Here is a 13,330-nt window from a genome sequence, read left to right on the forward strand (position 1 = left end):
TGGTTCCCAAGAAGGGCAAAGGGGGCCTCTGCCCTATCTTGGACCTCAGGAGCATCAACGCCTTCCTCCGGAAGGAGAAGTTCAAGATGCTCACCTTATCTCAGGTTCTGGCTGCCCTAGACCCCTGGAGACTGGATGGTAGCGTTGGACTTGCAGGACGCTTATTTCCACATCCCCGTCCTGCCGGCCCACCAGCGTTACCTGCGGTTCACGGTGGGCCAAGAGCATTTTCAGTTTACTGTGCTCCCCTTCGGCCTCACCAGTACCCCTCGGGTGTTCACGAAAGTGATGGCGGTGGTCGCAGCTCATCTGCGCAGATTGGGGGTTCCAGTCTTCCCCTATCTAGACGACTGGTTGTTGAAGGCGTGCTCGCTCCAGGCAGTCGTCTCCCACCTCCAGACTACGACCGACCTCTTGCATTTGCTGGGGTTCTCCATCAATGTGCCGAAGTCGCATCTGAGTCCCTCCCAGAAGTTCCTCTTCATCGGAGCGGTTCTGGACTCGGCGCTGTTCCGGGCCTATCCTCCGGAGCAGCGGGTCCGGGATATCCAGGCTCTGATTCCCATCTTTCTGCCTCTATCCCGGGTTTCGGTTAGTTTGGTTCTGCGGCTTCTGGGTCTGATGGCCTCCTGCATCCTGTTGGTGCATCACGCCAGATCGCGGATGCGGGCTCTGCAGTGGGACCTGAAGTTTCAGTGGGCCCAGCAATCTGGGCAACCTGTCCGACCAGGTCTTGATCTCGGTGGGAACTGCAAGACAGCTGCAGTGGTGGCTCACGGACCGCGATTGGGTCAGTGGCAGGTCCCTCTCCCTACCCCAACCGGAGCATGTAGTAGTGACGGATGCGTCCCTCCTGGGATGGGGGGCCACATGGGAGAGGCGGAGATCAGAGGCCTCTGGTCTCCGGCGGAATCCCGGCTGCATATCAACCTTTTGGATCTGCGGGCGATCTGGCTTGCACTGAAGGCATTCCTTCCCTCTGTCCGGGGAGGTGTAGTGCAGGTGTTCACGGACAACACCAACGCCATGTGGTATTGCAACAAAGAGGGTGGGGTGGGGTCGTGGACCCTTTGTCAGGAGGCTCTGCGCCTCTGGACATGGCTGGAACATCAGGGCATCACCCTAGTGGTTCAACATCTGGCGGGCTCTCTGAACGCCAGAGCAGACAAACTCAGCCGCCGGTGCATTCTGGATCACGAATGGCGTCTAAACTCGGACGTGGCGCAAGGCCTCTTTCGGCAGTGGGGAGAGCCTTGGTTAGATCTATTCGCCACCGAAGAGAACGCGCAATGTCAGCAGTTCTGCGCGTTGGAGTTTCCAAGGCGGCACTCGCTCTGAGACGCTTTTCGTCGCGAATGGAGTTGCGGTCTGTTGTACGCCTTTCCGTCTATACCACTTCTGCCCAGAGTGCTGAAGAAGATCTGGCGCGACCGGGCCCTAGTCATCTTGGTGGCTCCGGATTGGGCACGAAGATACTGGTATCCCAAGCTACTCAGTCTGTCGATCGATCCCCCGATACGACTGCCTCTTCAGGAGGACCTTCTGTCACAGCAGCAGGGGACGGTCCTCCACCTGAACCTGTCCAGCCTCCACCTCCATGCGTGGAGATTGAGCGGCGGCAGTTGATGCCATTTGACTTGCCTCCTGATGTCTGTAATGTTATTCTGGCAGCCAGGCGTCTCTCCACAAAATCGGTATACGCGTGCAGGTGGAACAAATTTGTGGCATGGTGCACAGCAAAGGCTGTGGATCCCCTTTCCGCCCCTCTTTCTGAGGTTCTCCTCTTTCTCCTTTCCCTGGCCCAGCAGGGCTCTGCTCTGGACACCCTCGAGGGATATCTTTCAGCTATTTCTGCTTTCTTACAGCTGCCTGATCAGCCTTCTCTTTTCAAATCCCCTGTTGTTTCTCGATTCTTTAAGGGCATTACTCTCATCTTTCCTCCTGTCCCTTTCGTAATGCCTCAGTGGGATTTGAATCTTGTATTGACCTTTCTGATGTGCGCTCCCTTTGAGCCACTTCATAATTGTCCCCTTCGTCTTCTCACTCTTAAGACTGCTTTTCTGGTTGCCATCACCTCTGCTAGACGGGTGAGTGAGCTCCAGGCTCCCTGTTCTAAGCCTCCTTTCCTTTCTGTCCATCCGGACAAAGTTGTTCTCAGGACTCCTTCCTTTCTCCCTAGGGTGGTAACTGCCTTTCACATCGGACAGTCTGTTACTCGGCCCACCTTCTTTCTGCCTCTGCATCCCTGGAAAGAGGAAGAGAGGCTCCACCGTCTGGACCCAAAGCGTCCACACCAAACAGTTCCGGGTGGACGACCAACTCTTTGTTGGCTACGTGGGCGCTAAGAAGGGGCGGGCGGTGCACAAACGAACCATCTCTCGGTGAGTCGTTTTGTGTATCAAGGCCTGTTACTCCTTAGCTAAAAAGGAACCTCCTGTAGGGCTGAAGGCCCATTCCACTCGGGCCACAGCGGCGACCACTGCCCTGGGCCGGGGAGTCCCCTTGCAGGACATCTGTCAGGCAGCAACGTGGGCCTCGCTGCAGACGTTTGCCAAACACTATTGCCTGGACAGCCAAGTCCGGAGAGACGGCTTCTTTGGCCATTCTGTTCTCCAGGACTTTCTGGTGTGATCTTGGTTCGCAGGCCCACGACCGGGGTTGGTATTCCTGGGGTATCTATTCTAAGGTGAGGAATCTGACTAACGAGTTTCTTTCAGATGAACAAGTTACTTACCTTCGGTAACGATGTATCTGTAAGAAACATTAGTTAGTTAGATTCCTCACCGACCCACCCATCCTCCCCGTTCTGCGAACCGATATCTAGGGTTGAGGTCATCCCTTTCAGGTCCCTAGAAATTTTTGGCACCAGTGTCGGTCTCTTGCATAGCTCTGCATTCCTGGCGCGGAAAGCTATGTACAAGAACCGACGTCCGCGCGCGAGGGCGGCATCTAAGTACTCCGATGTCATCCCGGCGATGCTGACGACGGACGCGGAGCCGCAGACGACACCTAGCGACACGCAAGGATATTGCTGACGAAAAATCTTTCCGGATCCAGCCTGACGCATGGGGATATTCTAAGGCGAGGAATCTAACTAACTAATGTTTCTTACAGATATATCGTTACCGAAGGTAAGTAACTTGTTCTTTGTGGTGTTATTGCCCCCCCCCCCCCCCCCAATAATTGTCTTTTGTGATAAATAGTTGGGTGCAGGGGCTTTCAGTCGGCTATGGTGAGATGCCTGTAGGATTGCACCAAGAATATTTATACACGCAGACTAAAAACAAACACATACTCTCCCTCTCTCTGGAAAGAGAATGGCACAAATGTTGGTTATTTGACAAGATAATGTGTTTATTTTTACTTAATACCACTACTAACCTGGAGCTCCCCCACCCCAATCTTACTGGCCAAGCTAGGCTCTTGTACCTACCTGGTACAGCTCATTGCGATATATGGCCATATTCAGTTATATACTATTGTGTGTCCTGGAGGCAAAGAAGCCTTGCTCTTGTGCCTCCTTTCAGTTATACAATAATGGAACTTGACCTGGGGACAGGCCCTGTTGTCATGGGTATGACTTTCACCCAGTCCTGTCTTTTCAGCCTTCAGCACTAGGCATGTAGGGAGTTGTAGTATAACTTGCTGTAATGAAAGGTCTCAGATCTCCCCTGGACCAAGGTATGTACCGTCACTTTCCCAGGGAGAGAATATTAGTTCCAAACTTATGGAATATAACATATACACAGCACTTCCTAAGGTGGGCAAACTTTCAAAACTCCCCCAAAGTCAAGGCAAGAAAACAATATACTTTGCACATCACTTGCCAGGAGTAGAACAACTTCCTATAAAACAATTACCTGCTAGAAGGGAATTCACCCATCCTTCTACAACTGAATACTTGGCCAAGAAGAGTCCACACCTCCTGCTACAAGGAAAAGACGAATTGGTATATCTGGGATATATTTATTAGTAAATAGCACCACACGGTAAGCCAAATGTACCTATCATAGCAGACTCTAACATATCAATAACCGATTGAAATACACAATCAAAGCAAATATATATGTAGAAATATATATGTATGGATATAAGAATCAGAAAATAAGAAGGAAAGGAAAGAATTCAGAAAATAATCAAGAGACAGTTAGTAGCAGAGACACCTCACCTACTGCTCCATCATTTCACCCCACTACGCTCAAGGGGAGTCCATTGCTTGAACTGGGTGAAAGCTCAGAGGTGACACCAGCCCCTACTCTTCCGTGAAAACACGTCTGCTCCGCGGCGTGAACTTCCACCAGGCCAGTGTAGGCTCCCCATTTTAATACAAATTCAAACACAACGAAGCTTCTAGCAAGCCTCGCCCCCTCGTTCTCATGAGAGCCCGTACCAGCCTGCTCCAAGGCCACTGCATCGGTTGATCAGGCCTTTGCTATGGCTCCGAGACAGACCATGTACATTCCTCTGATAAGAACCAGTTCTCTCTAGTCAGTAAAGTGCGAAAAACAGAAGAGCAAAACATGCCCTCCCCACCTCTGTAGCTTTGTGCAGGCACAGAAAATAGCTTCAGTCATGAAAATGGAGTTAGTTAAGCCATGCACACAAAGACCCAAAGCACGATGGAATCAGAAAAGCAAGGATGACATGAAACCATGTCAAAGGCAATAGTCAGCACTGCCATAAAGCAAGGTAAAGTCAGAAATCAGAATGACATGAAGCCATGTCAAAGGCAATCGTTCCAACACATAATTCAAATAACCCAAATAACACTAGACTTTATCCCTCAGTATACAACATTGAGCACATGTGTGCACCACCAACCACAACACTGCACCTCAACATCCCATACCTTCTATTCTTGGCAAGACTATTCTACTAAAAGACAGCAAGATTACAGGACAGAAGAGAAGCAGGCATATGCAAACCCATCCTACATTAAGGCTAGGGTAACATAACACACTTAAAATCAGTAAAATGGTGGTGGTTGAGGGTCATCATAGGGTGTCAGACGACAAAAGTGGCTCATTCACTACATTGCACCCCATGACCCTCGATCATCACCATTCACATGTCAAAAACAAAATCTCTTAAGCACTGCACGTCTCAAAAGCAAAACCATTTAAAACCACATTTCTAAATTGAAGGACACAACTACTTAAAAGCACATGTTGAAACAGCAACTCATGTGTTGAAGTGGCTACACAAAAATACATAATTCAAAACAAATGACTAAAAAGCAACTATGATCGAAATACTACATTGCAAAACTGAAAAACTCATCAAAAGTATATGATAATCACTTTAGAGCAAATAAAGACTGCATTCCCTAAATACATGTAAAAGCAATAACTCAGGTGCATCTAGAAATAGCACACAGATATCTGGATATATGTTGAATGGATACACAAAATAAATGAATCCAGCTTTTGAATGCTCCTAATGCCTCTAGTGGTTAAACTGAAAACTCTACTGCCAAACTCATATATTATAGCATCGGCAACAGGGTTTTTTTCTCTTCAATCTCTAGCTCAGAAAATATCTACTCTAATTGCAGCAAAGCGTCTCTATTGGTATCCATCCCTAAAAACAAAAACAGTCCTTCTGTGTGAAAAAACACACAGCCTTCTCCCATCGCATCTGAACTTCACGTTGATAAAACAGTTCACAATTCTGGCAAAGCACATCCTGTAGTTCCCGCTCCTCACTTTTACACAAGCAGTTCCCTGTGTGAAAGACACAGCCCTCATGCATGTAAAGTCAACCTCCCGTAAAGGAAACAGTTCCAATCGCAGCAAACTCTGCTGATTCCTCCTCGCTTGGAAAGAAGCAGTCTATCTGTGTAGGACACAACTCTCCTGCATCTATCTTCATCTGTATCTCCTCGACAAAGGAGGACCCCATCCGGTCCGGTCAGCCACAGGACATCAGCTTCCATCAGCCACATGACATCAACCGCCATCGTCCGGTCAAGCTAGGGGTGGGGGGGGGGCCCACTCACACGGGGAAGGGAGTTCCACTCACACGGGGGAAGGGAGTTCCACTCACACGGGGGAAGGGAGTTCCACTCACACGGGGGAAGGGAGTCCCTCTCACACGGGGGGACTGGGAGAATCTGAAAAAGAAACAAGCATCACTCTTCTTGCAAAACACTTTTTTCAAAAGCACACTTTTTCTGTCTTGCATTTCTGAAAGTACAATATTTTCATTTCTATCTACATAGCTCTCCTCTATGGGGAATTGTCTAAGAATTCTACCCACGCTTTAGCCTCTGAATTCTTGGTAAAATCTCTCATTTTCTCTACACAGCAAGAAGGGCTGGGGCAGTCTCCTTCACTCACTGCACCCCTCACAGGTGTTGCCCCACCTTCACAAAATCTCTGCAGACACTAACTGGCCCCTTGCCAAACATAACAAGCAGAGACTTCTCTACTCCTTGCACTAGCCCCTCCTTGCCATCTTATCACACCAAGGTCATGGCAAGCCAGCAACAAACTCTCTCCTGTCTGCCCTGTTCCTCTCAACCCCTCCCTCTTCTTTTGCAGAGGGGAGGAGGGAAAACTGCTCCTATTTGCAAGCCTCCCGAACATCTATCTCCAAGAAGCTGTCTCTGTCTACTGGGGCGAGGAGCTGAGATGACCCCTCCCATAGGAATTCCTCCTCAGTCTTCACAGAAAGCCTGAACTCTTCTCAGCGTTGCGGAATGATCTCACTGCAAACCTCCCAAACATCTATCTCAAAGACGCAAGCACTTCACCATCACTAAAATACAGATTGTGTATTTCGTTTCTCCTCCTGCACCAGATTGTTTCATGCAACCCACTCTCAGAACAACTTTTTACATGTCTAAGAGGAAAAACAGCTTTTACCTCTCCTGACCTCCAGCAAGACTTCACATTCTTAAATCTGAAAATGCTCCACCATTCTGTCTAACTAATTCAAGCAAATTCTTAACTGTCATTAGTCTACCACCTCATGAAAAAAGAACTAAACTGCTCTTGACATTTAGGGGCTATTGGTATCAAAAAGAAAAAAGCATTGGCAATATCAAAAGTCACATACCAAGTCCCATGCTACTTCTGTAACAATATCTGGGACAGCATCAGTCAAAAAAGGTATATGTTTGTTCAGTTCACAATCATCAACTGTCATGCGCCAAGAATTATCACATTTGCGCAACAGCTACACAATCATTTTAAGCATTAGTGATTGGGGTCACCAAACCTACCTCTATCAAGTCCTGTGCAAACTGCTTTTCTGTCTATATAGGCCATTTAATAACCATTGCAATCTCCCATAGGCAAATCACATTTTCTCTAACTCTGTTCTGTCCAGTATCTTTTGGTGCGCAAAAGCACAGAATCATCTGCATTTGTCCAGCATCTGAATGTAAAAGTGACCTCTTCTTTCCCTGCACTCCCTTGTAACTAAAAAGGGCACATTGCTCTTGAATTAACTCACAAAATACATTTTCATATTTCTGAATTAAACACATATCAGAATTATTGTACACAATCTGCTGCTGCTCTTCACGTTCAAAATCATATTGTTGCATTTCTCTTTTGAAGCAAAATGCATCATTCACTGTCATGTCTAATTTAAATCTGCAACCGGTGATCGTTAAGTCTAAAACACTGGTCTGTTTATCTCCCTGTACATTTCTTTCTGGCTGCTCAAAAGAATTAATTAGGACCGTCTGTGCAGCTTGTAGCCTGACTGGGTTCTCTGTCCCATTTTTCACATTTGAATCATCCTGGTTATCAGACACGTTTAATTCTGTCTTCAAAGATATATTTTCAAACTGGGCATCAACTAGCTCTGTTTTCAACTCACTACGTTCTTTTTGCAAATGCTCACATTTTAGATGCATATTAAGCAACACATTTAAAATAACACCGCTGTCTCTGTCTAAAATGTCATTAATCTCCTGCTGATTAACACCCTTCATCTCAACTCCGGAGTCTGTAATCTCGGAGGAGTCCCACGTTTCAGGGTTATGCTCTGATATTTTACATTCACTTTGCAACTGAAAACATTTTATATGCATTCCTTAACAAACACTTGAAAGGGATCCAGCCCTTTCTGCCTAACGTAGCAAGCAATTTATAAGCACGTTTTACAAAACACACCTAAACACACACACCAATTCTAACTCCGCACAATTAGCTCACTTCACAAGCCAGCACATCATATGGGCTACCTCCATGCAAATAAATCATTTGATATCTAAGAGTCTGCTTTTAATTCCTAGAAAACATATTTCTTCCCCTTTTAAATCAACGTTCACATCCTGCAACCGACTACGCCAAAATGTAATGAAAGGTCTCGGATCTCCCCTGGACCAAGGTATGTACCGTCACTTTCCCAGGGAGAGAATATCAGTTCCAAACTTATGGAATATAACATATACACAGCACTTCCTAAACTTTCAACACTCCCCCAAAGGCAAGGCAAGACAACAATATACTTTGCACATCACTTGCCAGGAGTAGAACAACTTCCTATAACACAATTACCTGCTAGAAGGGAATTCACCCATCCTTCTACAACTGAATACTTGGCCAAGAAGTGTCCACAACTCCTGCTACAAGGAAAAGACGAATTGGTATATCTGGGATATAGTTATTAGTAAATAGCACCACACGGTAAGCCAAATGTACCTATCATAGCAGACTCTAACATATCAATAACCGATTGAAATACACAATTAAAGCAAATATGTATGTAGAAATATATATGTATGGATATAAGAATCAGAAAATAAGAAGGAAAGGAAAGAATTCAGAAAATAATCAAGAGACAGTTGGAGCAGTAGGTGAGGTGTCTCTGCTACTATCATTTCACCCCACTTCGCTCAAGGGGAGTCCATTGCTTGAACCGGGTGAAAGCTCAGAGGGGACACCAGCCCCCACTCTTCCGTGACAACATGTCTGCTCCACGGCGTGAACTTCCACCAGGCCAGTGTAGGCTCCCCTTTTTAATACAAATTCAAACACAACGAAGCTTCTAGCAAGCCTCGCCCCCTCGTTCTCATGAGAGCCCGTACCAGCCTGCTCCAAGGCCACTGCATCGGTTGATCAGGCCTTTGCTATGGCTCCGAGACAGACCATGTACATTCCTCTGATAAGAACCAGTTCTCTCTAGTCAGTAAAGTGCGAAAAACAGGAGAGGAGCAAAACATGCTCTCCCCACCTCTGTAGCTTCGTGCAGGCACAGAAAATAGCTTCAGTCATGAAAATGGAGTTAGTTAAGCCTTGCACACAAAGGCCCAAAGCAAGATGGAATCAGAAAAGCAAGGATGACACGAAACCATGTCAAAGGCAATTGTCAGCACTGCCATAAAGCAAGGTAAAGTCAGAAATCACAATGACATGAAGCCATGTCAAAGGCAATAGTTCAACACATAATTCACATAACCCAAATAACACTATAGACTTTATCCCTCAGTATACAACATTGAGCACATGTGTGCACCACCAACCACAACACTGCACCTCAACATCCCATACCTTCTATTCTTGGCAAGACTATTCTACTAAAAGACAACAAGATTACAGGACAGAAGAGAAGCAGGCATATGCAAACCCATCCTACATTAAGGCTAGGGTAACATAAAACACTTAAAATCAGTAAAATGGTGGTGGTTGAGGGTCATCATAGGGTGTCGGACCACAAAAGTGGCTCATTCACTACACTTGCTCATGATAAATATAGGACTACAGAAACCAGCATGCATATGGCTGAAAAACTGGAACTGGGTGGAATTTACTCTCTCATGACGTAGGACCAGTTGCCAGCTTATGCGCACTTTCCGTACCTTGGTCAGAGGACATTCACCAAAGCCACAATTTGGGAGTGCTTTGATATGATCTCTCATATTCCTACTAAATACATGAGTTCCCAAAAACTTTATTTGTCTGCTAAAATGTCTTCTGCTGTTGCCCCACTGATTAATTACAAGAATCAGCATAGAGAACTGATCCTGTTTGACTTTTTGCAATAGTCTAATTTTTCAAACTTCAGAGAATTTTGCCTATTTCTTGCTTGAAAAGATACTGTAAATCAGCCCAGCATTAAAATCCCCGTAAACACTTTACAATTATAACAAGCTACCACAAAAAAATCTCGGCCTGCAGTGATTGCTCTTGCACTGCTGGGCCTTTGTGAGAACTTACTATTATACACACCACAATGGTTTATATGCGCGTGGCTAAATATACACGCATTGCTTGGTGATTTCATGTATTAAAGCCTATTTATTTGTTTGAGATTGTAGTGTGTATATGTTCAATTAGTTTTGGACCTGATGATGTCCGGCCGTGTACGCCTCTAAGCTTTCAATTGCTTTCTATATTCTGTGTATGTATATATCTTGCAGCGTTACAGCCATACAATGAATCTTGTCTACATAATAAACCACAATTGTCTTATTTTATACCGTGTGCCGGGAGGTTGATGGGCAGCTTTACTAACTAGGTTCAGTTTTAAGTGCAGATGAGCCTAAAACCAGCTGTAGTCCTTTCATGTTGCTTGTTTTAATCATGACCGTGGCAAGTGTGACTTGTATAGGCCAACCCCTTGTTTATTTTGATAATGCTTTGTTTATTTTATAGCTTCAGCATAAGTGTATATTTTGTATTTCCCCATAATGCACTAATTATGACCTTTAATAGCAAAGTGATCTGCATTTCATTCGGTCCCATAAGTGTGTCAACCATTTGTGCTGCATTATATGCAGAATCCTTATGGTGACTAACTTTTAGATAACCACTTGGGTCAAGCTTGGAAATGTTTCTTTGTGTTGACCTCGGTTAAGCTGAACTACAGCAAACCTTCGCCAGGACAAACCTCCTTCCTAGGGGGTCACACAAGTCTCATGTCTATGGGTGCAGATGCTCACATCGCTGAAAGGCCGCTTCCGCTGTGTCTCACATTGTCATGTGTTGGCCTGGTGTTTTGAGTGCAAGAGCTCTCAGTTGGCTGACTATTGCACATCAAGCCTCTTTCGCAGCACCCTGCTTAGCTAGTTGCTTGTAACATAATGCTCTCCATTTTAGCATGCTTATAAAATTCAGGTAGTTCTTCCATATGTGCTCTTCCGATTTGTCTCCTGCAGTGGTGTAATTGCATATATGTCAAATTATCACTCCACTGCAAAAAACAAATATAATTAAAAAACAGTGTCATTTACAATGCCAGAAGCTCTAACTTTTAGTAATACGAGACCTATTGCATTGCAAATGGTTGTTATTAAAGGTTTGATACACATTTCCTCCCAAACCTTTTGTGATGCCAAAGTGGGTCTTTAATTTTGTCCTGACCTTTCTCAGGTGTACTCCCTTCAAGCTGATGCACAGCTGCTTGCTACGTCTTTTGACTCTGAAGACTGTCTTCCTTGTCGCAGTCACTTCAGTTTGTTGTGTGTGTGAGCTTCAGGGTCTTTTGGTGCAAATGCCCTACACCACCATTTTTGTGGACAAACTAGTCCTGAGGACCAGGGCCGCATTATGACTAACATTGTGACTCCTTTTCACGTTTGGCAATCTATCATCCTCTTAGTGTTATTTGTCCCACCTCACCCCTTGAAAGATAAGGAGAGGCTCCATCGATTTTTACCCCAAAGAATATTTTAGCTTTAAAGACCATTAGGTGGATGATCAGTTTTTTGGGGGGTTCTCTGGGCAAAGAAAGGTAAGGCTGTACATTAAAGAACTTTGTCAAGTGGATATTCCTATGCATTAATATCTGGTATGCATTGGCTAACAAGCAGCACCCCGAAGGACTCGTAACTCATGCCACCAGCGTCGAGGCTGCCAGCGTTAGCATGCAGAGTGCCTGGACGCGGTGTGGGTGTCAGTGCACACATCCACAAAGCACTACTGCCTTGACAGCCTAGTCTGAAGGGAAGGTATTTCGCCCAGTCATTACTGCAGGAGATTTTGGTCTGAGCCCACTCCACAGATCCTCCACCTTTGGAAGGTACTTCTTTGGCATCTGTTCTAAGGATAAGGAATCTGCGGTTAGAAGTATCCATCAGAAAAACAAGTTGCTCACCTTCGATAATGCTCCTTCTGGTTGATACACAGATTCCTCACTGCCCTTCCACCTAACTATTCTGTGAAGTGATGTCTTTTTACCATTTTAGAGCTCTGCACACTGGTACTTACCATTATTTTGTGCTGTGTCCGATGACACGAAAGGTGTCAAAGTTGTGTGTGGCTCTGGTACATGTCTTCTGGGTTGGAACAACATCACCAGGGAGCCACAACTCACCACCTAGCAGTGTGTGGGAGCACCGCAGTGAAAACGTCTGGATCCAGTCTGGCACTTGGGGATATTCTAAAGTTGAGGAATTTGCAGTTTGGTAGAGTATCCACTAAAATGTGCATTACCGAAGGTTAGTAACTTGTTCTTTTAAGGCAAAGTCACTGTTAGTCATCTTTAAGTCAGTTTTTTTCCGGAGAATACAAAACTGTAGGGTGCAAAGTATGCAACAAGAATCTTCCCTTGTATCGTCCATCCAATGACATGTCACTTGCAGAGGTGTATAAGTGCAAAACACTACAATGGTAGGTCCAGTATGCCAAGGTAGTAAAGTAGTTCAAATAGATTTCTGGTGTATTTTTATGTTTGTTTCTCTGGTTTTTTTTTCTCATGAGCTAAATACACTCTTATAACTGAAACATCGTGCAAATCAGTGCTTTTGGATTTTCGTAACAAAGCCATTAACATTTTATATTTTAACAGACACTGGCGTTTTTCTTTAAAGATGCTATTAAGAAATTCATTGTGACGCAATGCATCTTGCTGCCTGTGACATCACTTCTGCTGTATATCATCAAAATAGGTGGTGACTACTTTTTCATTTATGCCTGGCTTTTCACCTTGGTCGTCTCTTTGGTGAGTATGTGTTTCGTGTTCACATTTGCCTTCGTCTTTTCATTTCCCTCATGGGATTTTTTTAGTGGTGCAGTGGTCTTTATGTTGCCAAGTGTAAGAATATGTTAGCCGGAAATTGCAATTAATCATGAAAATGTATTTTAGTCTACTGAATTCTATTTAACAAGCCAAGTTTGCGTTTGAGCTGTACATTTAGTTGTCAATTGGTGACGGGCATCTCACAAATTGAGCAAGCAGGTAAAGTTTGGGTTACATTCACGTTTTATAGATATGATGTTTAGAAGGCACACTCGTTCCAATGCATCCATATATGGTAATGTGTGTCTTCCATTTGAAAACATGGCAGCTGATGGGTAGTTGTAACTTGTAGTTGTTGGAAGAAAGTGACAGATGGTACATTGGAGAAAATAAAATGCCTGGCTGTTTCTTGGAT

The 13,330-nt window shown here is 45.1% G+C and overlaps 1 protein-coding gene across 1 annotated transcript in view; it reads left to right on the forward strand.

Annotated features, from left to right (window-relative positions):
* Nucleotides 1–13,330, forward strand: part of ZMPSTE24 (zinc metallopeptidase STE24) — a 149,244-nt gene that overhangs the window by 73,471 nt on the left and 62,443 nt on the right. The window contains exon 5 of the mRNA XM_085609667.1: nucleotides 12,745–12,897. Within this exon, the coding sequence (XP_085465793.1) occupies nucleotides 12,745–12,897 (153 nt within the window). The remainder of the gene's footprint in view (nucleotides 1–12,744; nucleotides 12,898–13,330) is intronic.

This window comes from Triturus cristatus, chromosome 1_2, assembly GCF_964204655.1.
Source record: "Triturus cristatus chromosome 1_2, aTriCri1.1, whole genome shotgun sequence".
In the NCBI taxonomy this organism is placed as follows: Eukaryota; Metazoa; Chordata; class Amphibia; order Caudata; family Salamandridae; genus Triturus; species Triturus cristatus.